At 39.2% G+C, this 26,825-nt stretch overlaps 1 protein-coding gene across 7 annotated transcripts in view; it reads right to left on the bottom strand.

The window, feature by feature from the left end:
• The window catches only part of LOC105477324 (solute carrier family 4 member 4), a 504,202-nt gene that overhangs the window by 298,254 nt on the left and 179,123 nt on the right, over positions 1–26,825 (bottom strand). For all 7 annotated transcript variants that reach the window (XM_011733788.3, XM_011733790.3, XM_011733791.3 and 4 more), the window contains one exon: positions 25,148–25,327. In XM_011733788.3, coding sequence (XP_011732090.1) covers positions 25,148–25,327 — 180 coding nt within the window. The remainder of the gene's footprint in view (positions 1–25,147; positions 25,328–26,825) is intronic.

Below are 26,825 nucleotides of genomic sequence, written 5' to 3'. Positions count from 1 at the left end.
CTTGAGTGCTTTCTCTGCTCTACCATGGAATCACCCTCATCTCTCTCAGGGTTTTCTACAGAGTCTGATCATCAGAACTTCTAACTCCTCTAAAGACACTAACTGCGTTCGGGAACTGAACTTCTGACACCTGAATTACTTAGGAATGTTCTGTTTAGTGACCCCCACTGCTTGTCAAACTATTTGCTTTATTTCTTCATGTCTAATTCTATCCGAATGGACTCAGTACCTAGTTTATACCATTTTTAATGGGCAACCTCATATGGCACATACAGTTGGCCACTGAACAACACAGGTTTGAACTACATGGGTCCACTTACATGCAAATTTTCTTCTTCCTCTGTCACCCTTGAGACAGCAAAACCAACCTCTCTTCTTCTTCCTACTCCTCCTCAGCCTGCTCAATGTGAAGGTGACAACAATGAAAACCTTTGTGATGATCTACTTTCACTTAATAAGCAGTAAATATATTCTTTCTTCATTATGATTCTCTTAATGACATTTCAATAACATTTTATTTTCTCTAAGTTTATTATATGAACACAGTATATAATACATATAACATATGAAATGTGTTCATTAACTGTTTATGCTATTGGTCAACAGTAGGCTATTACTAGTTAAATTTTGAGGAGTCAATAGTTACACATAGATTTGACTGTGTTAGGTCAGTGCCCCTAACTCCCATGTTGTTCAAGTTTCAACTGTATTTACTTTAAGTTTACATGTCAATCATTACGCTAAGCACTTTATATTGGTTATCTCATTTAATCATCACAACAGTTCCATAAGTCAGATAGTATTACCACTATTTTTCAGATAAAGAAACTGAGACTTAAAGAAGTTAGTTAACTGGTTCAAGGCCATGCATCTAAACCAGGTCAATCTGATTCCAGCATGCAACGCTTGACACATATGCTTCTCAGAGCTACTTCTCAACTACTTGTCTATGCTTTCAAAACTTTATGCCAATTTTTTGTTTTGTAAAAAAAAAAAAAAAGAATTCTAGAATCCTCAGTCTAATATTTGACTTAAGGAGCAAGTGGGCTTTACACAAAACCACCCTACTATCAGTAATACAAACACTATGCATTACCTTGTGAAGAAACATATCAAGAACAATGTCATGAGATTGAGCCTTTCCAAACTTTAACTAGCTTTCGGCCCTGTGGACTGAAACCAACTACGAACCAAACTATAGGAGCTCAATAGAGACATCTAGTCTTTTTATATTTGTCCCACTGAAAGAATTAGGGGGGTCAGGAATAGTCTCCTCATAACTAAGCAAGCAATGTTATGCTTCTTCTGAATTCCTGCCCCAATTATTTTTAAGTTCTGCTCTTAATGATTTAAAAGTACTTGCATGTGAACTGGTTTCATTTTCCCCTGCAATGAAAAAGAGGGGCATGTATATCTTTATCTGATCCACTTTTATGTAGAGACAGACTAGAGCAGTGAGCCAGCCATTTGCTAGCTGAATGCCCTTGGGTGCGTTACTCACTTCTCTACATTTCATCTATAAAATGGAGTTAATAATTATATCTACCTCATAGGGTTGTTATGAGGCTTAACTAAGCTATTCGTATCAAGCATTCAGAACAAAATTCAGTGAGCATTACCTATTCTTATTGTAGTGATGGTAGACGTAGCAGTTATTATTATGAGAACAATCACAAAATTGGAGTCACATCTTTCACATAATTGATCCTGGTATTTAATCACTGTCAAAAAGAACCATTCAAAATTAACCATTCTAAACTAAAATTATTACTTTGGCTGCATTTCCCAAAATTAAATTTGTTCACATCGATTTGTGACATTGCTATATCTAGTACTTAATTCACCTTAGTAGGTTCCTCAGAGACCCCATAAAATAAAATCCACTGAAATATTTTTAAAGTTTTCTTGTAGTTGTGAAAAATCATCAGGAACACCATCTCTGAACATTTTTTATGTCAAAGTCATATCCTTCATGCGTTATGATGTGGAACTGTGCACATAAACCTCGACCACATGCCGAGGCTGGCCCAACTGCCTTTGAGGAAGATTCAAACTTGTCTCTAGGTCCTCCTGCAGTCATCTCAGTGCTAAGGCATGATGGTCTTTCTTCCAAACAAGAGTACAGATCCATTTTTTCAAGAGACTAACAACTTTACCACTTGCTTAACCTGAGGCCCTCTAGTACAATGGTGAAGCACATGCTAATTAGAGCCAGGAAAATCTGTATCTGAATCCTGCCACTGAGCACCTGTAGGTCTTTCAGTCATTTAACCTCCATGAGCCTCACTTTCCTTATCTGCAAAATGGAAATAAGTATCTTCCTTATTGGGCTTCTGGGAAGACTAAAGAAGGTAGTGTCTAAGTGCTTAATATTCAATGACAATAACACATAGCTACAATTACCACTCCGGGGAAACACTCTCAAGCAGCACCGTAACATGAGCTTTTCTACAACTCACCTCCTACTGAAGCCTGGATGAGAGAAACGATGTTTACAGAAGATCAGCCTAGAATCTGGGTCCTGTAAAACATATCCTTGGATAAAGTAGAAACACTAGAAGATGACATACTTGCATTTAGTTAATTTATGTCTCTAACGCATTATAGGCAGCATGAATAGAGCGGTGAGGACATGGGCTGTAGAATCAGACAAGGTCTGGATCTCAACTGCTGGCTTACTCCTTACTAGCTATGTGACATCGAAGAAGTAGTTTAAATTATTTGAGGATGAGTTTCCTTACCATTAAATGGTCATAATGATACCTTTAAAAAATAGTTGTGGGGGCGGAGCAAGATGGCCGAATAGGAGCAGCTCCAGTCTCCAACTCCCAGCGCGAGCGACACAGAAGACCGGTGATTTCTGCATTTTCAACTGAGGTACTGGGTTCATCTCACTGGGGAGTGCCGGACGATCCCTGCTGGTCAGCTGCTGCAGCCCGACCAGCGAGAGCTGAAGCAGGGCGAGGCATTGCCTCACCTGGGAAGCGCAAGGGGGAAGGGAGTCCCTTTTCCCAGGCAGGGGAACTGAGACACACAACACCTGGAAAATCGGGTAACTCCCACCCCAATACTGCGCTTTAGGAAACAGGCACACCAGGAGATCATATCCCACACCTGGCCGGGAGGGTCCCACACCCACGGAGCCTCCCTCATTGCTAGCACAGCAGTCTGTGATCTACCGGCAAGGCAGCAGCCAGGCTGGGGGAGGGGCGCCCGCCATTGCTGAGGCTTAAGTAGGTAAACAAAGCTGCTGGGAAGCTCGAACTGGGTGGAGCTCACAGCAGCTCAAGGAAACCTGCCTGTCTCTGTAGACTCCACCTCTGGGGACAGGGCACAGTAAACTAAGACACACAGACACCTCTGCACAGACGCAAACGACTCTGTCTGACAGCTTTGAAGAGAGCAGTGGATCTCCCAACACGGAGGTTGAGATCTGAGAAGGGACAGACTCCCTGCTCAAGTGGGTCCCTGACCCCTGAGTAGCCTAACTGGGAGACATCCCCCACTAGGGGCAGTCTGACACCCCACACCTCACAGGGTGGAGTACACCCCTGAGAGGAAGCTTCCAAAGCAAGAATCAGACAGGTACACTCGCTGTTCAGAAATATTCTATCTTCTGCAGCCTCTGCTGCTGATACCCAGGCAAACAGGGTCTGGAGTGGACCTCAAGCAATCTCCAACAGACCTACAGCTGAGGGTCCTGACTGTTAGAAGGAAAACTATCAAACAGGAAGGACACCTACACCAAAACCCCATCAGTACATCACCATCATCAAAGACCAGAGGCAGATAAAACCACAAAGATGGGGAAAAAGCAGGGCAGAAAAGCTGGAAATTCCAAAAATAAGAGTGCATCTCCACCGGCAAAGGAGCGCAGCTCATCGCCAGCAACGGATCAAAGCTGGACGGAGAACGACTTTGACGAGATGAGAGAAGAAGGCTTCAGTCCATCAAATTTCTCAGAGCTGAAGGAGGAATTACGTACCCAGCGCAAAGAAACTAAAAATCTTGAAAAAAAAGTAGAAGAATTGATGGCTAGAGTAATTAATGCAGAGAAGGTCCTAAACGAAATGAAAGAGATGAAAACCATGACACGAGAAATACGTGACAAATGCACAAGCTTCAGTAACCGACTCGATCAACTGGAAGAAAGAGTATCAGCGATTGAGGATCAAATGAATGAAATGAAGCGAGAAGAGAAACCAAAAGAAAAAAGAAGAAAAAGAAATGAACAAAGCCTGCAAGAAGTATGGGATTATGTAAAAAGACCAAACCTACGTCTGATTGGGGTGCCTGAAAGTGAGGGGGAAAATGGAACCAAGTTGGAAAACACTCTTCAGGATATCATCCAGGAGAACTTCCCCAACCTAGTAGGGCAGGCCAACATTCAAATCCAGGAAATACAGAGAACGCCACAAAGATACTCCTCGAGAAGAGCAACTCCAAGACACATAATTGCCAGATTCACCAAAGTTGAAATGAAGGAAAAAATCTTAAGGGCAGCCAGAGAGAAAGGTCGGGTTACCCACAAAGGGAAGCCCATCAGACTAACAGCAGATCTCTCAGCAGAAACTCTACAAGCCAGAAGAGAGTGGGGGCCAATATTCAACATTCTTAAAGAAAAGAATTTTCAACCCAGAATTTCATATCCAGCCAAACTAAGTTTCATAAGTGAAGGAGAAATAAAATCCTTTACAGATAAGCAAATGCTTAGAGATTTTGTCACCACTAGGCCTGCCTTACAAGAGACCCTGAAGGAGGCACTAAACATGGAAAGGAACAACCGGTACCAGCCATTGCAAAAACATGCCAAAATGTAAAGACCATTGAGGCTAGGAAGAAACTGCATCAACTAATGAGCAAAATAACCAGTTAATATCATAATGGCAGGATCAAGTTCACACATAACAATATTAACCTTAAATGTAAATGGACTAAATGCTCCAATTAAAAGACACAGACTGGCAAACTGGATAAAGAGTCAAGACCCATCAGTCTGCTGTATTCAGGAGACCCATCTCACACGCAGAGACATACATAGGCTCAAAATAAAGGGATGGAGGAAGATTTACCAAGCAAATGGAGAACAAAAAAAAGCAGGGGTTGCAATACTAGTCTCTGATAAAACAGACTTTAAACCATCAAAGATCAAAAGAGACAAAGAAGGCCATTACATAATGGTAAAGGGATCAATTCAACAGGAAGAGCTAACTATCCTAAATATATATGCACCCAATACAGGAGCACCCAGATTCATAAAGCAAGTCCTTAGAGACTTACAAAGAGACTTAGACTCCCATACAATAATAATGGGAGACTTCAACACTCCACTGTCAACATTAGACAGATCAACGAGACAGAAAGTTAACAAGGATATCCAGGAATTGAACTCATCTCTGCAGCAAGCAGACCTAATAGACATCTATAGAACACTCCACCCCAAATCAACAGAATATACATTCTTCTCAGCACCACATCATACTTACTCCAAAATCGACCACGTAATTGGAAGTAAAGCACTCCTCAGCAAATGTACAAGAACAGAAATTATAACAAACTGTCTCTCAGACCACAGTGCAATCAAACTAGAACTCAGGACTAAGAAACTCACTCAAAACCGCTCAACTACATGGAAACTGAACAACCTGCTCCTGAATGACTACTGGGTACATAACGAAATGAAGGCAGAAATAAAGATGTTCTTTGAAACCAATGAGAACAAAGATACAACATACCAGAATCTCTGGGACACATTTAAAGCAGTGTGTAGAGGGAAATTTATAGCACTAAATGCCCACAAGAGAAAGCAGGAAAGATGCAAAATTGACACTCTAACATTGCAATTAAAAGAACTAGAGAAGCAAGAGCAAACACGTTCGAAAGCTAGCAGAAGGCAAGAAATAACTAAGATCAGAGCAGAACTGAAGGAGATAGAGACACAAAAAACCCTCCAAAAAATCAATGAATCCAGGAGTTGGTTTTTTGAAAAGATCAACAAAATTGACAGACCACTAGCCAGACTAATAAAGAAGAAAAGAGAGAAGAATCAAATCGACGCAATTAAAAATGATAAAGGGGATATCACCACCGACCCCACAGAAATACAAACTACCATCAGAGAATACTATAAACACCTCTACGCAAATAAACTGGAAAATCTAGAAGAAATGGATAATTTCCTGGACACTTACACTCTTCCAAGACTAAACCAGGAAGAAGTTGAATCCCTGAATAGACCAATAGCAGGCTCTGAAATTGAGGCAACAATTAATAGCCTACCAACCAAAAAAAGTCCAGGACCAGATGGATTCACAGCTGAATTCTACCAGAGGTACAAGGAGGAGTTGGTACCATTCCTTCTGAAACTATTCCAATCAATAGAAAAAGAGGGAATCCTCCCTAACTCTTTTTATGAGGCCAATATCATCCTGATACCAAAGCCTGGCAAGGACACAACAAAAAAAGAGAATTTTAGACCAATATCTCTGATGAACATCGATGCAAAAATCCTCAATAAAATACTGGCAAACCGGATTCAGCAACACATCAAAAAGCTTATCCACCATGATCAAGTGGGCTTCATCCCTGGGATGCAAGGCTGGTTCAACATTCGCAAATCAATAAACATAATCCAGCAAATAAACAGAACCAAAGACAAGAACCACATGATTATCTCAATTGATGCAGAAAAGGCTTTTGACAAAATTCAACAGCCCTTCATGCTAAAAACGCTCAATAAATTCGGTATTGATGGAACGTACCTCAAAATAATAAGAGCTATTTATGACAAACCCACAGCCAATATCATACTGAATGGGCAAAAACTGGAAAAATTCCCTTTGAAAACTGGCACAAGACAGGGATGCCCTCTCTCACCACTCCTATTCAACATAGTGTTGGAAGTTCTGGCTAGGGCAATCAGGCAAGAGAAAGAAATCAAGGGTATTCAGTTAGGAAAAGAAGAAGTCAAATTGTCCCTGTTTGCAGATGACATGATTGTATATTTAGAAAACCCCATTGTCTCAGCCCAAAATCTCCTTAAGCTGATAAGCAACTTCAGCAAAGTCTCAGGATACAAAATTAATGTGCAAAAATCACAAGCCTTCTTATACACCAGTAACAGACAAACAGAGAGCCAAATCAGGAATGAACTTCCATTCACAATTGCTTCAAAGAGAATAAAATACCTAGGAATCCAACTTACAAGGGATGTAAAGGACCTCTTCAAGGAGAACTACAAACCACTGCTCAGTGAAATCAAAGAGGACACAAACAAATGGAAGAACATACCATGCTCATGGATAGGAAGAATCAATATCGTGAAAATGGCCATACTGCCCAAGGTAATTTATAGATTCAATGCCATCCCCATCAAGCTACCAATGAGTTTCTTCACAGAATTGGAAAAAACTGCTTTAAAGTTCATATGGAACCAAAAAAGAGCCCGCATCTCCAAGACAATCCTAAGTCAAAAGAACAAAGCTGGAGGCATCACGCTACCTGACTTCAAACTATACTACAAGGCTACAGTAACCAAAACAGCATGGTACTGGTACCAAAACAGAGATATAGACCAATGGAACAGAACAGAGTCCTCAGAAATAATACCACACATCTACAGCCATCTGATCTTTGACAAACCTGAGAGAAACAAGAAATGGGGAAAGGATTCCCTATTTAATAAATGGTGCTGGGAAAATTGGCTAGCCATAAGTAGAAAGCTGAAACTGGATCCTTTCCTTACTCCTTATACGAAAATTAATTCAAGATGGATTAGAGACTTAAATGTTAGACCTAATACCATAAAAATCCTAGAGGAAAACCTAGGTAGTACCATTCAGGACATAGGCATGGGCAAAGATTTCATGTCTAAAACACCAAAAGCAACGGCAGCAAAAGCCAAAATTGACAAATGGGATCTAATTAAACTAAAGAGCTTCTGCACAGCAAAAGAAACTACCATCAGAGTGAACAGGCAACCTACAGAATGGGAGAAAATTTTTGCAATCTACTCATCTGACAAAGGGCTAATATCCAGAACCTACAAAGAACTCAAACAAATTTACAAGAAAAAAACAAACAACCCCATCAAAAAGTGGGCAAAGGACATGAACAGATATTTCTCAAAAGAAGACATTCATACAGCCAACAGACACATGAAAAAATGCTCATCATCACTGGCCATCAGAGAAATGCAAATCAAAACCACAATGAGATACCATCTCACACCAGTTAGAATGGCAATCATTAAAAAGTCAGGAAACAACAGGTGCTGGAGAGGATGTGGAGAAATAGGAACACTTTTACACTGTTGGTGGGATTGTAAGCTAGTTCAACCATTATGGAAAACAGTATGGCGATTCCTCAAGGATCTAGAACTAGATGTACCATATGACCCAGCCATCCCATTACTGGGGATATACCCAAAGGATTATAAATTATGCTGCTATAAAGACACATGCACACGTATGTTTATTGCAGCACTATTCACAATAGCAAAGACTTGGAATCAACCCAAATGTCCATCAGTGACAGATTGGATTAAGAAAATGTGGCACATATACACCATGGAATACTATGCAGCCATAAAAAAGGATGAGTTTGACTCCTTTGTAGGGACTTGGATGCAGCTGGAATCCATCATTCTTAGCAAACTATCACAAGAACAGAAAACCAAACACCGCATGTTCTCACTCATAGGTGGGAACTGAACAATGAGATCACTCGGACTCAGGAAGGGGAACATCACACACCGGGGCCTATCATGGGGAGGGGGGAGGGGGGAGGGATTGCATTGGGAGTTATACCTGATGTAGATGACGAGTTGATGGGTGCAGCACAGCAACATGGCACAAGTATACATATGTAACAAAACTGCACGTTATGCACATGTACCCTACAACTTAAAGTATAATAATAATAAATAAATTAAAAAAAAAAATAAAAAAAATAAAAAAAATAAAAAAAAAAAAAAAAAAAAAAATAGTTGTGATCATTAAATGTTCATAAGGATTAAATAAAATAAAATACGCAGAATCCCTAGTAGAGTGCCAGACACATAATAGGCACCCAACAAATGTTAGCCCCTTGCAATGCGTTTTTATGTTATTATGTAGCTATAAATTTTTGTTGGGAGCATTATCTTCAATTATTCTTATTGCCCCTTATCTATAGCCTCAAGCAAAAGAATTGTCTTGAATACAATTCTAGTAAAATCTCTACTTCTCTGTAACATGTTTTTCCTTTTCTAATAAGAAATATGTAGCTGATTGTGTCTCTTTTTATCTTGGCTGCCAAGAAGCTCAAAGACAAATTAAATTCAACTCTAGGAACAATATTAATCCTAGTGGTTCTGGATATTGTGTGTTCTCCCTGGTTTTGGTTTCTATTTCTACCCACATTTTATTATTCCAAGACTCCTCAAATCTTTTGTAGAATGTGAGAAGCTATTAACTAGCCAACAAATTAATTCATTTCCAGGAGAAGATATCACTGTAGGTACTGTAAAAAAGAACACCAGACTTGAGATGTTCAAGGCCTAACTATTTCTCACACTTGTACCCTCTCTGGAGGTAACTCATTTCACCTTTCAGATCTGTATTTTCTCATGTAAAGCAGAAATAATAATCTCTAAAGATCCCTCACAATCATTTATGTATACAAGTAAGTATGCTTTGTAACCTGTCAAGCACTATGTAAAGGTCAGGTATTATTATTTTTATAATCAGAGAAGTGAACGTTTAAATAAGTGAAGATGTCGACATAGACATAATCTATGGTGCAGCACTGAGGACCCCTGCAGGCAAACGTGAAAGATGTGTAGTGGTGGGCGCCCGCAGCAGCCACCATGCCTACTTAGGCTGTCCAGAAAGCTCTAGCAGGGCTGCTGGAAGAGAACAGGCAGGATGGAAATAAATGTAAACGCTTCAAGGGGCAATCCCAATTCAGTAAGTATCTCAAGCTAATTTGTTCTTTTGCTTTTAATCTAACTGATTTGCTTGGAAGACAGTGCAGATGAGACCATGGTTTGTTCCCCAGTGAGCCTATGAGCTTCACCCCTCACTCTCACCAGGTCCATGCCAGGAAAGCTGGAGGGTAGCAAGGGGGCTTATAATGTGGGAATCCAACATCTATCCTTAATCCCCTACTAAGGACAGTGGATACATCACATCAACTGGTACATCCAAAAGTATTCATATACTAATAATGTGAGTCAGAGTGGGTGATGTTTTTAAGTTCAGTTTGGGTTAGAACCAAGTAGCTCTTCATGATAAGGAGTGTGTTTCTACATTTTTAAATAATTTACTGATTTATTCCAGGAGGTCAAACGTTCTCACAAAATCTCCAAGGCTTTTATTCCAAAACCCATCCCCTTCACTAACAACTTAATGTAGCAACTGCTAGCCCATGGAGAAGAGAAAGAAGGAAATTCCTGGTATTTTGGAAAAATAACAAGGTAGAAGCTGGAGTTAAAAGTCACAGGTTTGGCCGGGCACGGTGGCTCATGCCTGTAATCCCAGCACTTTGGGAGGCCGAGGCAGGCGGATCACCTGAGGTCAGGAGTTTGAGACCAGCCTGGCCAAAATGGTGAAAGCCCGACTCTACTAAAAATACAAAAGAATTAGCTGGGCGTGGTAGCAGGCGCCCGTAATCCCAGCTACTCGGGAGGCTGAGGCAAGAGAATCTCTTGAACCCGGGAGGCAGAGGTTGCAGTGAGCCGAGATCCCACCATTGCACTCCAGCCTGAGGCACAAGAGCGAGACTTCGCTAAAAAAAAAAAAAAAAAAGGTTCAGTCCCAGCTTTTCTCCTTGCTAATGTATGAATGTGAGTAAGTTACTTAATGATGATAACTAATATACACTAAGCTGTATTATTTGCCAGTGCCCTTTGAAAGTTTTATACTCATGTACTCTTCACAGCCACCTGGTGAGGTACATTTCTTTATCATGTTATTTCACAGATCACAAGAATGGAGACTTAGAGCAATCAAATGACTTGCCCACCATCAAAAAGCTCGTAAGTAAAGTATACTGGGATCTAAACACAAACTATGATTCCAAGCCTATGGTCTTAACCACTGTATAATCGTTTTTTAATAAATTTTGCTTTCTTCATTTGTAAAATATGGGAACAATAACACTGGCATTATATTTCTCACAATGTTCTTACAAGGATTAAACATAATCATGGAGGTGACAGCCTTTGTTAAGTCTATAGTACATGACAAACGTTATGTGTTCCCACTCAAGTCCATGCACATTTCCTAACACCAACTACTTGCTAGGCAAAGACACGTCATGCAATATGCCAAAAAGAAGTTACTTCCACATGTTCTGAACTCAGAAAAGAAAAACAAAAAAAAAATTTTTTAGGACATCTGTGAAAATGAGTGACTGCTGTAATAAGAGCAGCCATGGCCAAGCTGATGAGCAACGGGAAAAGCCCGTATAGAATCTGCCCACGACCTTCAGAAAGACACAACTGTCACCTAAACTGCTGGAATTTTAAATACGGTAAAAGCTATTATACTGCTATGCTCATCCATTTCCAAGGCAACACACTTTCAAAGGAGTTTTCTCTAGAATTCAGTTGACTTTAGACCAATCAAGTGGAAAACAACTATTCATAGCTGTAATTTTCTAATTTTGAATATACCCAGCTTTGGAGAAATGAATAATGGAATCCTCCAAGATTTGACTGCACCCTAACAAAGGCTCCTCGTTTTTAGCCCAACAACTCCAGTATGTCAGCTTCATCATATAGTTAGTATAAAGAGGGTCAGACCAGAAGTCCAAAGACCTTGTTCTAATTCTGACTCCCAACACAGCATGTGTGACCCCAGGCAAATTGCTTAGCCTGTGAGAACCTCTGATTTGTATTTCTAAAACAGGAATAATGCTTGTTCTGATTGCATCAAGGGCTATGGAACAGTTAGGGTTCTGTGTATGAAAGCCTCTATGTGTTATATAGCACTACACAAAAATAAAACATTTTGCAACATATAGTCAACTCGGCTTAGTCAATTCCCTGAATGCCCTCTGAACTGTGCACAAAGACCCAGAGAAAACTTTCAACACCATCCAAAATAACTTTGATGGAAAACTGCAACTTGCAGCAAAGGAGAAAAAAGCAAAGTGTGAAAACATAAAAAGTGCTCTGAGAAACATATTTTATTACAGTCATTGAGGCCCTCCTGAGACCTTTTCTGATTTCTTTTTAAAGAAAATACATTTCCTGATCACAGACTTCAAAAGTACAATGAACAAAAATACTCTGGTGTATTTAGCACATAAAAGTTTCAAAATTCCTCTGGCTAAACAAAATCTCCCTTTGCATCAGAAATGTCTCCTCTTGTCCTAACTATGACAAAATAAGCTAACAAACCAAAACCGAAGTATAAATCGCCATAAATGCTTCCATGCTCTGGTGACATATGTAAAGTCATTTTGGACGGAAGTCATTGAGGGAGCAGAAGCAGGGCTGAGGTTTTGTGTCCTCTCGACCCCGTCATCTAATCTCTTCCTTACATCATGTGAGTCACAGATAGAAAAGGCCTGGGTATGATTTACAGCCAATGCTACTGAAATATTCACCCAGAAGGAATTGCCCCTCCAACCTTTTATACTTCTAAAACTGGAGAATTGGTATCTTTAAGGAATTATCCCCTGGTTGCCAATGGGATAGTACATGAAAATAGACAAAATCATAGAGCCGTAAGAGAAGGTAAGAATGCACCTCTCATGTCAATACCAAAAGCTTTTGCTGAGATTCCTTAGTGGCAAAAAAAAAACACAAAAAACAAAAAAAAAACTACTTTATTTGGCGCACTGATATCATAGGAATAAATATTTGCAGAAAAGAAGGTTATAAGATGTACGCAGAAGTTGGGAGTGGTTCTGCAGATAAACAATGTTGAGAAAAAATACAAAATCACAACCATAAAGCTCCATTTAAACTTAGGTTAAAAATCAGTGCTTTAATTTACTATATGCCTTATATATAGATATGCTTTTATCACTGCATTTAATATGCATAATTATTCACCTGAAATTGGTATGTTTCATTTTCTTTTTTTTTTTTTTTTTTTTTTTGAGGCGGACTCTCACTGTGTCATCCAGGCTGGAATGCAGTGGCATGATCTCAGCTCACTGTAACCTCTGCCTCATGGGTTCAAACAATTCTCGTACCTCAGTCTCCTGAGTAGCTAGGACTACAGGCACACACTGCCACACCCAGCTAATTTTCATATTTTTAGTAGAGATGGGGTTTCACCAAATTGGCCAGGCTGGTCTCGAACTTTGACCTCGGGTGATCCGCCCGCCTTGGCCATTTTCTCAAATATTAGTCAAAGATAATGAAATTATTTTTTAGATGGAACTCTCCTCAATGAGGCCTCGCATACTTGGTCAGCATTGATGGTCTGCCTTAGATCACCACATTCGTACTCCTCATGCTTTCTCCTGGCCCAAAGACTTGTTTTGTGCCCTTCTTGTGACCTGCAGTATTTTTTTCACTTACAGCCTTCACCAAAAATTTTTTCTCATCCTTCAGATCTCAACTCAAGCATAACTTTCTCAGAGAAGCCTTTCCTAACCTCCCTAACTTGATCAGAACCCACCTATTATCAAATCTCACAGCACCATGGGCCACACTCCAACAGTACATACTAAAGGTAAAACTTAGCATTTATTTATATGGGAATTCGATTAGTTAGTGTCTCTCCAAACTGACTACAAGCTCCCCAAGGGTAGAAAGTATCTTTAATTTTGTTCACTATCATCACCCCAACATCTATCTAGCACAGTACTTGGTACATGCTGTAGATCTTCAATAAATATTTTTGATGAAGAAATGGATGGATGAATGAGATATCTCATCCTTCCTGATACTGATGTAGTTAGTAATTATCACATTCTCTTAAATTTATCTGATTTGTGTTATTTCCCCTACCAAAATGTCAGTTTTTATGAAATTTTCATTTCTAGAGCCCCAGTGCCCAGGACTATGCCTAAAAAGTACTCCATAAATACTTCTTAGATCGGATTAAAGTGAGCTGAATTGAAATGAACTGACTTGCACTGCACTGAATTGAAGTCTCAGGGATCTCGCTGCATGTCTTTCCTCATCCTGTTACAGTGGCTAGCCGGGTGCCTGTCCCAGCACCATGAAGGATGATGACAAGCTTACCAGCTTACAGTTCATACGAACAGATCATATCTCAGTGAGATCACACATTCATTTGGCTTTCTGGCCAGAAAAAAAAGAGTCAAAAAGCAGTTACATTAGCTTATTTCCTCTCAGGGGAACCATGGAGAAAAGAGTAACAGTCACTATTTACCAAACAAAATGCTGACAAAATATTTTTCCATTTAGGAAGATGACAAATTAGTGAAAGTGACAAAAATAAATAAAAATCTACCACACACTCAAAAAGTTGCACAATTGCCTAAAAGCCAAACTGTAATTTTCAATGTGCTGGCATTTGGCACAGAGTTCAAGATTTCAAGGAAGCAAGCCGCTCTTTTATGAACACTAACAGAAATGTCACAAGCAGCTTTTGATTAAACTATGATTGTCAGAGTATATAGGAATGAACTAACATATGGCATTTTTTAAATAAACTACCAACCATATCCAGTGGTTTCACAATTAAAAAATGGTTCATTGCTTACAAAAGTTCCCCTAGACCCAGCTGTCTTCCAAAACAGTCCCACTGCCTGACTCTGAATTTCCTCTGTCATCAGGCAGATTAACCAAGAGGCCAGCCTTGGATTTGGTGTGGACACTCAGGGTAGCATCTTTGTAAAAGCTGGACCTTAGTCTAGCTTTATCTTGTGGCTGAACAAAGACTCGAGGTAACCTCCTATAAAAAGTGTAAACTGAATTGCAAAGTTATATTAAATAATCTGCTAGAAGACTAGGGTATGTTTTAAAAGAATTTTTAGAAAGCTAAAGATATTTATCATATGGTATGCTGGTAGTGTTTTAAAATCAGGTATTAGGAAAAGGACTAGCATAACTAAAAGACGAGGCCGAAGTTTCTTACAGGAGGAACATCTTGTAGAGATGAGTCTAAAACCAACACAAAGAGGTAATGATAATATAAGAATAAAGGGAAGATAGTTAGATAATCACTGTGATCATTTGAAAATCATGGTGAAAAAACTATCCCTGGGAATCTAAAGATAAGGCAGGTAGAGGCCACTTGAAACCGGTTTGAGGACAGGATGTAGAGAGCTGGTCCTATTAAGTTATAGAGAGCTCTATTTTGAGGGAGTAAGATGTTAGTCCTTGCCATTCACCCAGTGATTTTTCTGTTTTTATTTAATCTCATTGTCTTTTTTGATGGAGTTCCTCTACTTCCTCTGCTTTTTCTCAGAATAAGTCATGTCCTCTCTCTCCTTTTACTTTCAGTGTTATCCCTGCACTTCCCCCTCTATTCCCTATGACTCGCCAAAATACAGAAATCAGAGACATGTTTAAAACTCAATTGTTATTTAAAAATAAATATATTCTCCAGGTTGTTTTTTCTTCTTATACATTGCCCTGATTTCTTTTTCATCTGCACTTGTATGAGTCTTTTACTAAATTAAAGGTTCCCTACTCCCACTCAGTCACTAAAGACAGCACCTTCGCTCCATCTGCCAAAAGAGGAAAGCACCTCGGCCACTTCTTCCTATATGCAAAAATGTACAAAGAACACCCTGAAATTTATCCTATTGTATTCACTGCTTAGATGTTTTACTAATGTCAGAAAGAATCATAAAATAATAGGATAAAAGAGGCTTAAGGAAAATGTAGCATAGACAGATTTCCAAAGTCAGTTTCATGAAGAGCAAAAAATCTGTAAACCTTCCAAGTTTGGCTGGAGCATGCAAACAACAGCACAGAAAACTTTCCTAAAGGCACACATCCATACTTTTCAAAAACTTTGGTTAGCATTTGATCTAACTGAAGTGGCCACTGGAATGCCAGCCACCTATCTTCAGTCTTTCTTAACCGGAGTATCTTCTGCTCAAAATCTATATTTAGGAATTAGAGGAGCAAGGGAGAGTATTAGCTGTGGCTGTGTGTGTACATCAGTAAAAAATAATCCAAAATCTTTCTGAAGCATTTTTGCCCATTTGCTTGGTTGTTTTGTTTGTGGCATTCAGCAGTGTCACAAGAAGTAACAAAGTACAATTAGACAAATAATTGACTTAGGATTTTATAGTTGCTCATGCGTGTGTTCTGGATACTGAGTGAATCCGCAGTAAATTTCTAGTTATAGCAATTGCTATTTCCATACCTTGGTAACAGAAATTGCCCTATTTTCTGAGGAAAACAACTTCAGCTTTGAACGAACACAGCTAGCTAGACAGCCTACATGTTTATTGTACATTTGCATCCAGAAGTCATATTTTCCATTACACTTAAATTATTCCTACCAAAATCTCATAAATGAAGTAGAATCAGTTAAATATAATCGCTCTATCTCATGGTCTTTGTGGCAAAATTTTGGTAACTGACAAAAGATAATTTTGCTACAAATTGTTGAATCACAATACCATCACCAACAGGAGTAGTTTCTAAGTAAGGATATCAGGTGCAACATGTTTTTTTAAATAATAGAATTCTGCTAATTGGCAAATAGCAAAAGAATAAAACATTCCAGTGATGCTCTTGTTTCAGAATCACTAAATAATAATCCTGACATGGGTGCTAAAGTCATCTTATTTCATCTCTGAAAGCAACATGGACCTTCATCTGTACATCTATTCCAAATACACATATAGTACCAACTCTTAAAGTTCTCTATTTAAAAAAAAACTCCACAAACAGCCTCGGTGACACATTCAGTAATTAACAAATATCACTGTCATAAGTAACCTCTTTTATGCTCTATCCTCATTCAACACAGAGGAATATGAACCCTAAATAAATAATCGTAAGCAAAGGCAGGCTTATTCCAATTCAGAAAGCTATAGAGTTCTTTAGAGAAATGTCGTCTTATAATATTTTGCATTCCAACACTTAACTACATGTTTTCATGCATTTTAATATTTTAACATATTTCTCATGAGAAAAAAAGTACACACAGGTAGCACTTTTATCTCTGTTTTAAAAACATGGACAATTTCTATTTTAATTCTGTACAAATTAGTTATTGCAAATTGTAGAACTGCAGCATTAAAAAAAATGACTTTTCCTGGTATTCTCTCTTCTTATTTCACCATGATTCAACTCACTCTATTGGACAGTTCTTTGGTTATTTATATTTTAATCACATTTCAGTAAGGATTTAGGCTGGAGGGACAGCATTTTCTTAACCAAGATAGTTGTAAATTTTCTTGGATAGACCAGATTATTTTAACCCAATGGGTAATTTCTGGGCATTTTATTTACCTATCCATTCAACAAATATGCTATTGCAGAACATGATTCAAAAGAAGTATGTGATACTGCCTCTGCCTTTGAGTCTCTAATGATGATACTGAAGAGATGACATACACCTGAATGACAGAGGTAAGTCACCACTTGAAGCATTACAGATCTAAGTATCAGATTGTGTAATGTAGATAATACTTGCTGCAAGAGTTCAAAACCTGGGGAAGTCCTTATGAATTCATAAAAATGAACTTAAAGTGGCCTTGCTGAGACAGAATATACCTATATTTTTCATTAAACTGCGTAAAATATTGAAAGTAGCAGAGGAAACTTTGTTACATTGTCGCTTTACTCATTACTTTAAGTAATGATGAGCAATAGAAGGATTTTTTGTTTGTTTGTTATTTAATTAAGGAGAGACTATAGAACTAATATTTTAGATGTCTGGCAGCCTTGTCTGAAATAGCTCCCTTCTATTTCAAGGATGAACTTAAGGCTGAAATTCCAAATAAGAAGTATTGCCTCAGGAATTCAAAGGAAGTGGCAGACACGAGAGAAACTCTGAAGGAAAAACCAACAGGGCTCAGTGCGTGGCTGGCTATGGAAGAAAAAGAACAGAGAAGGATAAAGGATAACTGGGATCTTGATTCTACATTAACCACTAAAATGGAGACTCCTTGCTCACAACACCTCTATAAAAGTGATGAAAAGTCAAGTAAGACTCCTATCCATGGGAAAGTTATTAGAAGAGCCTAACATTCCTGCCTCCAGATTGTGGTCATGGAAGAATTCCGGAGAATTTATTTATAGAGTAGGCCCATGGTCCCTCACCCCAACTACTTCTGCATTTATGAGTTCACACTCATAAAGCACTGAATTTAAATCCCCGGTATTAAGAACCCTTGTCCTTTAAGAATTATTTCCTTCTATATGAAAAATTTCCTAAATAGAACACTGTTTCAAGAAGACTCTTGCCAATATCTTTCATTTTTTCAGTGCATTCAAATCACACACACACACTCACACAAACTCACAAATACACATTCAGGCTTCCTGCCTTGTAAATGGATGAACCCCAAACCACAGGATGTGACCTGCCTTCCTCTTAGGTGGTAATTCCTGTGGCAGACAGTCATTTATACCCCAATTACTTCACTAAAGTAAATTTCACACCTTAAATTCCACACACTATTCTGGTTTTCCCCCATTTTCCACCCTAAGTCACAATCTCTTTTTAGCCCTGAGTACCCCAGCACCTGGAGTACACTAGAACCCTTTGAGGCCTCCTGAACTCATAAGTCACTATAAATAGCAACAACATCAACTCTCCCATGACACGTGTAAACACACTATTCATAACATCTCATGGCATGATAACATGGAATAACTATTAGAATAGAATAGCCAGTGGCAACAAGAAATGAATAGTGTAAAATCTGCCATTTGAAGGGCACTTCAAGGTGACTTCAAGAAAGCTGCATTTCAGAAACTCAAGGTTCTCTAAGAGACTTATGCAGTTAACTGGCTAAAGAAGCAGAAGCACCATGACACAGTCCTCTTGTATTCATCAGCATCACAGAGGAATAAACAAAATTATTTGTACCACACAAAACACAACATTGTTGAGCCAACCCATTGCCACCAAAAACACAAGTATGCCAAATATTTTTCCTTTCTGCACAACACTGCCTCTAAATTGCTGACTTGTCCCACCCAACAGCCCTTCTTAACCAGATTAATTTCACAAAGAAACACAAAGAAAGAGATCCTTCTTATAAAAGAGAGAACAGCCTATTTGATTCCAGGCGTCCAGAATGGGGTATTACAACTGCCGACTAAATTCAAGGACACCCTTGGTACACCAAGCCACTTGCTGGTGGCAGTCTTCCACACCAAAGAGCAGCACAAGAGACAGCACCTCTGCCCCTTGAAGTCCTTGTTCCCTTGGTCCTGTCACCTGCCAGCCAATATCCAGACTGACACTCGCTGGCAAGATAAGAGACTGAATTTAGGTTGCTTCTCCCAAATATGCCATTGGGAGCCAAGAGCTAAGCCAACAGCTAAAGCAAAAGAATAGCTAGTGAGAATTTGTGGCAGAAAAGACCAGACGAGCTTAAAGATTAGTGGTTATTGTTTACAAGGAATTAAGCTCTACAGAGTTTTAGCCTGAAGTTTTTGGCATTACTTGTGTATGATGGATAGGAAAAGATGAGCTTGAAGAAGGCAATCATAGTAACTCAAAATAATAACTGCTAACCATTATTGCTGACTGTATGCAGCGCTCACTTCATGTTCAGAATACTATGATTAAAATCGATCATCCCCTTTTTACATATGAGGAAACTAGAGCACAAAGAAGTAAAGTAAATAACCAAGGTTACACTGCTGGTATGAACTGGGATTCAAACTCAAATAATCTGGCTCAAATGTGCACTCTTAACTGCTCTGATATGCTCCCTTTCCAGTAAAATCACAACACAAGTGTCCCTTCTGAAAAGGCAAACTATATGTTTTAAACTATTTTTTAATATAAAAAAATTTTGTACTCAGACCTAAAGACAAAGTACTTCCTCCTACTTATATAAGGTGAAAAATAGAGAAGAGGATGAAAGAGATGGTATAGTTTTATTGTGTTTGTGTTTTGTTTTGTTTTTTAAACTGGGACAGGTCTACCTCATTTTCACACATTTCCAGAGCCTTCTCTCCTATATATAGATCAATTTTTGAGAATGTCAATGGCATGTAGAAAATTAAAGAAATCTTACTTTATGGTATCTAAATTAAGGATCTTTCCTGAAAACATTTTAAAAATCAAGAAAAAGTACAAATGTACCCAGAAGTATGAGGTCAGGTTGGGAGGGGCGTGCACTGGGAAAAGGGGAAGTCAAATGACACAACACCAAATATTCTTGGCTCTTATGAAAAGCTACTCTGTTCATTTACCCGGAAGCACCACACAAAAGCAGCTGCCCATTTCTCTGTTTCGGTTTCCTGAATATAACTGGATCACCAACCAGCATCCATTGTCCCAGGCTCACAGAACAATGTTCACTAGCATAAATCCGTCAGTTCTGGTACACATCCAAAAAGCTAAAAAAGAATACCACAAGACTGAATGAGTGTCTATATGGACATACCTAGCACTATGATTCCACAACGGGCAAGACCTGTGTGTGAGAGGCAGTTAGCACCTCCAAGCATGAACGCATGTTCACGCTTGTCAAGAAACATCTCACACATCAGATCAAAATGCTGAACAGGATGTTCTGTTTGTAGCTTTGTTTCCTACCATCTTACACATCTTCAGGATCTCTACAGTCACAAAGTAGCCTGTGATGCCCCCATAAGTATCCCTGGACACTAACAAAATGTGAGGCACAGAGGCCAAAACCATCTAGTCTGGGAAGGTGTGCTGTGTGTCCAAACCTATCTCAGCCAGGACCACCTTCCCACCCACTTTTTGGGCAACCCTCAGAGGATGGCAGCTGCTAACTTAGAAAAAAAAAATGCACAGTGGAGGAGGCAAAAGGATTATTTTTAAGAAAGAGCACAATCTAACTTTTCTCTCAACCACCCACTCCACACCACCTCCTCATTCCCTTGTCTCTCCTGCTTGTTCTTCCATTTCGCTTTCCTTCCCCAGCTTCTCTCTCCCCGTGGCTCAGTGCACCACGCTCTCACACACGTTTCCTTCTCTGTGTCCCCAGCTGGGACACCAGCTCTGACGCCACACTGGGAATAGCAGCTGTGAAAGGACTTGGAGCTGCTGCTGAGCTCAGAGGGGGATATGAAGCTAGCTCGCTTCCTCCTCAGAGCTCCAAATGTGTAAAAATCAAACACTCATTTATTTTTTAGAAACCCGGTCTTGACACCAAAGCTATGAAGAAAATAGAAAGCGTTAGGTTATAAACTAAATGAACCTGTTAATTATGCCATCTTCTTAATGTGCCTAATACTGGAAGATATTTCGTTTACTTCTTAAAAATGCCCTTTCATGTGTTTGTAGAGACAGGGTCTCACTACATTGCCACGGAAAAAGCACAGCAGCTATTCACAGGGCTAATCATGGAGCATTACAGTTTCGAACTCCTGGGCTCTGATGATCCTCCCACCTCAGCCTCTGGAGTAGCTGCGACTATAGGCATATGCCACGGTGCCAGCTCATGCCACCTTAATATGGCTTCCGAAGGGGGGCTGCCTGAGTTCTCTGTGGAATAGTGAGCATTTTTAAGTGTATATGAAAAATTCATGTGCCTTGCAGTTCAGTTTCATCCATCACCTGTGGTTAACAAGCAGCTCCATACACTCAGGAATTACCTACTCAGACCAAAATCCCACTTTGGCAATAGACAAAATAATGAGGCCCTTTCCAAAGTGGGATAATTAAAAGCGAAGACAAGATTTTATGTGTCAAGGGAGAAAGGCAAGGCAGGGAAATATAAACACGATGTGCCAGGCTTAAAAACAAGAAAATCAGCTGGATCTCTTATCTAGGATGTAAGAAATATTTAGACCAATAAAAGCAATGCTTACATCTTTCTCTGTAGTAATTCATTCACTCAGTTACTCCTCAATAAACATATATCAGGCACATACTATGTGCCAGGCATTGTGCGGCACGAAAGATAACAAAGCGAACTAGACAACCTGATCTTTGTTTTCATGGAGATTACAATCTAGCATCAGCTCAAGACAAACCTGTAGGCTCTCAAAAATCATGTGTTAAAACATGTATTCTGAAGGAAACATAAGGCATTGAGAAAGAATAATGAAGGGGAATCTGCACTAGAGAGAGTAGTAAGGAAAGGACTCTCTGAAGAGGTAAAATGTAAAAGCCAGAACATAAAGGAACAGAAAAGCTAACCAGGACAAGAATGGGCTGACCATTTCAGGTAGACAAGTTTGCATGAGCAAAGGCCCTGAGGCAGAAAAGGTTTTACCACCAAGGAACTACAACATCAATGGATCTGGAGTAAAGTGAGCAAGGAGAGAATGGCACATCACAGGACTAGAAAGACACTGGGCTCTGATGCTTAATTGAGGTTTCATTCTTAGGACAATGGGAAGTTTTCAGCAGAGGAAGGACATGGTCCAATTTATACTTTATGATGATCAATTGTGCCTCTCCATGAAGAAATACTTGAAAAGCAGAGACTGTTGCAGTGTCTATGCAAGACGTGATGATTCCCTGGACAAAAATGTAACAGCAAAACTGAAAAGGAACAGACAAATTCAGATCTATTTTAAATGCTGAACCAACAGAAATCATTGAAGGATTGCATATGGGGGTAAAACCAAGGAAAGAATCAAAGATGACTCCCATCAAGTCACTATTTATATGTGTGTTATTTAGTTTTTGTTTTTCTCAGAAGTATAAGCATCACATCATGCACTGCCAGACACATGTGGGAATCTTGTCTATGGGACATGATATGTCTATGGACATAAGCAACTCAAACACCACAGGTCACAGAACAACATAAATTGTTATGTGGCTGTTCTTGAGAGACAATAATAGTATACTAGGCAAGTATTTCATTAAGTCAGTTTTCCCACAAGAATTTTGTCATTATGTTGGTGCCAGAGCCCCATGGCTTCCCCCAAAATCATGGGGTTAAACGTCTTTCTATGTCTAGGTGCAAAAACTCTGACTTTTAAACAGAACTGTACCAAATAATTAACTACCAATCCATCAAAGCAGCTGAGGACATACAGCAATTTCTAAGAGGACCTTCGTGTTAAATTGGATAACTCATATCAAATATGCCAAAGGCATATTAGTGTGTAACTTATTGATCAGCAGGAACAAAACTATAAAATGCATATTTATAAATAATTTTTTACTATCACTGAACAATTTAGTCCTTGACAACTGTCTCTCCACAGGATCCCTTCAGAAAGCCAGTATACAACATAATGCAGTATTCCCCCAGGAAGACACCTCTGAGGGGAAAAAGAATGGATTGCCTTGTTTATTTTACATGCTGTATTCAAACTGGGCCCCAAATGCCACAGAATGCAACAGTATTCTGTGGTTGATACACATGGGGTCTCAGCATCTTCCTGATCTGTTCATTCCTTATGACCTATCTGAGTGCTGCTGGCACTGTTTCCCTTGCCCTTCTCAAAAGCTGATAAATAATTTTAATCTCAAAATTCCTGGGCCCATTTGTCTAGGTAAGCACCTCTTTACTTTTTAACATTTATAGTGATGATGCACTCTTGTTCTTAAACTGAAGAATGAAAGACAAGTTATAAAAGACACAGAGAGAGGGAGAGAAAGAGAGAGAGAGAGAACGAGAAAGAGAGAGCAGACAATCACATGCACAATGGACAGAACACCTGACACTGGCTCAGGCCTTGACAGAGAGATACAGAGTAAATCCAGATAAACGGTAGCCATTTATTTGGAAGAGAATGTTATCTTTTGTTCCTCCAGACTATTAACTGTGCCATGTTTATGTGCATTTGAAGGACTTTTCTCAAAACAGACTCCACTACGTTAATCGATATATAAAGGATCCCTTTCAGACAGACTTTCCCCCAGGACTTCAGTGAAAAGTACATAACTTGAGTCTCCTGCCTTCTGGTCCTTCAAAGTCTTAAATTTATTTCAATGCTTTTAATTTCGATTTCGTGATCCATCTCAAGCTCTCCTCCGAGCTTTTGTCTTTAATTCGATGGTCCACCTGTATTGCTCCTCTCAGCACCGCACTTGTCTAGCTTCCTAAGCCACCTGCTCAGTTCCAACGGTGAGACTATAAAAAATTCACATCACTATGCCTCACACCCAATTTAATTTAACTCTGTAAATTCACTTTTCAACACCTTGAGCCGTTCATTCTAATTTGGCCTGTCATCACCTGCAATGACTGAACCCGATCTTTATCTGTGCCATCCATAATGCATTTTATTGCAGGGTCCATATTTCTGCAACTGTAGCAAAGACATGAAGAATGTACAGAGCTCTGCCAACATGAAAAGCTGTCACTGTGTAACTCCTGTTGGGGAATCTTCCAAAATTGGCATGTGTTTCTACTGCACATATTCATTCTCAGTTCAGCCACAATATTTGGTCCATGTAGCCAAATATTCTCCACATTAAAGAAACAAAAAGCAACATAAATATACACCTAAACACACAGCCTATCCTATCACTCGAATCCAAGGGTGTTCTTTGACCTCCTGCTGTTCTGCTCTTAGCAACACTTTTATCCATTGTATGACATTTAATACATCCAACATCTTAATAACTGTGTCACTCTACAGACCTCTCTTACAGGATGATTTTCCACAATTCCTATTTAAATCACTGACCTGGCTCACAACCTGGTTAAATGTCACCTGTAATGCTGACATTTGGAAAGATATGTAAATATATAGACATACACTCTCATCTTCACCTACTGTCTCAATAGAACCTATTTCTAAGCACAAATAATGCAAAAGATTCTTTCAGTCTTCCAGTTACTGTTTATTGATATAGTTAAATAAATACCATCTGTAACACAACCCTATTAATATTACACATAAAAATGTAGAATACACAGCTATGCCTAAACTTTGTCAGGCCTTTTCTGATCAACTCAGAATCTTACCAGATGACCTTCTAGATCAACCTGCTGGTACAAGCAAAGCATCTCCACAGACATTATCCTTTAGAACAGACCATCTCAGTATTACAGTGGCCCTCCCCGTTAGCCACAGGATTCAAAAAGGTGTCCTTCTCAAAGATGTGGGAGTGAGGCAGAGAGAGGCACCAACGCTCAGAGTACTCACTGAGAGGTTTTAGGATGCTGCTGCTGGATTCATCAGCATTTTCAATATCTGATTTGTCAGAGTAGTTCTCAGAGATTCTCTCCTTTTCCTTCTTTTCTTTGTGGCCTGCCTTTCTCTTGTGACGTCTCCTTCTCCTGTAACTCTTCGGCACATGGACTCCGATGTAAATGGTATGGTGGCCTAAAGGAAGGTACACGAATGACCAGTCAGTTCAAACCACATTCTGTACTGCAGATAAATTGCATAAGATGCACAGATCAGAAGAAAATGTCTATAAATTCAACATTACCATCCTATATTTAACAAACTCTAGAAAAATAAAATTTCCTCCCAATTTTCAATTAGCTTCAGTATAATTCAAGCTAGTGGTTGACACCAGGACTCTGTGACAGCCTACTCTAATTCTGTCCAGATAGACTACTTTTGTTTAGGAAAACCAAGGAATATCAAACTGGAAATCAGGAATCCTTCATGTTGGTCATACCTCTGCCATCAATTAGCTGTCTGACCTTAAGCATGTATCTCTTAACCACTCTGGGCCTCAACTTCATCATTTCTAGAAGGAGAGACTTAAACTGGGTAGTCCCTAGAGGCCCCTCCAGTTTCAACCTTACATGAGTCTATGATTGTACTGGGTAGGGTTAGTGCCTGCTGGAAAAGGAGCTGCTGGCGCTGCAAAAACAAAGATTTAACTCAAAGTTCAAAAAGTCATTTTGCAGGGGGTAAGGCTTTACATTAAAACTTTTTTTTTTTTTACCAAATCAGCAAAATAGAGACTTAGAACTGGGACAAACTGAGAAAAATAAGACATACTTGGAGAAAAGATTTTAGAAATACTCAAACGTTCACACTAGGAAACAGCTAAAATGAATGTCAGCTACAGTGCCATTCTCATTTTTCTTTTTTCGTTTCCAAAAGTTTCTAAAAACTGGTTGTTGCAATGATAAAAATAAACCGAGCCCAGCAAAAATTGCCTTGAAGAGAAGGGCATGAGGAAAAAAGATTGTGAAATGCTTTCAGCTCTCTAGATGGAAGGAGCTGCAAAACTGACAAGTGGTATTATTTTTACAAAATCTAATAAGACAAAAAAGAAAGAAACTCAAAGTTCCACATCATTTTTTAAAATTGGAAAACTTCTACTTTCACTTTAAATACAGTGTAACTTCTGTATTTTAGGAACTACCATTTCAGAAATAATGTGAACACTTTTTTTCTGAACCGCAAATTAGATTAGATTTTCTCATCTATGGGTTTTATTTCCCATTTCTGGAAGTATTCCTTGATGACAACTTTGCAGTGCCACAGCCAGTATCACGTATCTACATCCAAATACATGTACATACAGTATGTATGATACAAACTGTCACGAACTACTTTCCACAGTAACCTACGGGGTATATCTAAAAACACCATAATTGGCAGAGGTGTTTCCTTAAATTGGCAGGCTTAAAAGAATTATATGCTCCTTCAGGAAAGATATTCCGGCTAAGCAACGCAGAACCTAAGTGAATGGGTTAGTATTCAAAAGAAGACATCAGATGCTTGAATGAAGTTGGAGGCATCTTTACATAAAGCAGGACCTCCTTCCCAACACACACGCAGCAACTCAGCTACTACAAAACACAGTGAGATTCTCCCCACAGAATGTGTGCCAGTGAGAAATGTATGATGTCTAACC

This window comes from Macaca nemestrina, chromosome 3 (assembly GCF_043159975.1).
Source record: "Macaca nemestrina isolate mMacNem1 chromosome 3, mMacNem.hap1, whole genome shotgun sequence".
Taxonomy (NCBI): domain Eukaryota; kingdom Metazoa; phylum Chordata; class Mammalia; order Primates; family Cercopithecidae; genus Macaca; species Macaca nemestrina.
Note: the sequence above shows the minus strand (reverse complement) of the source record. Positions and strands in the feature narration are given on the sequence as shown.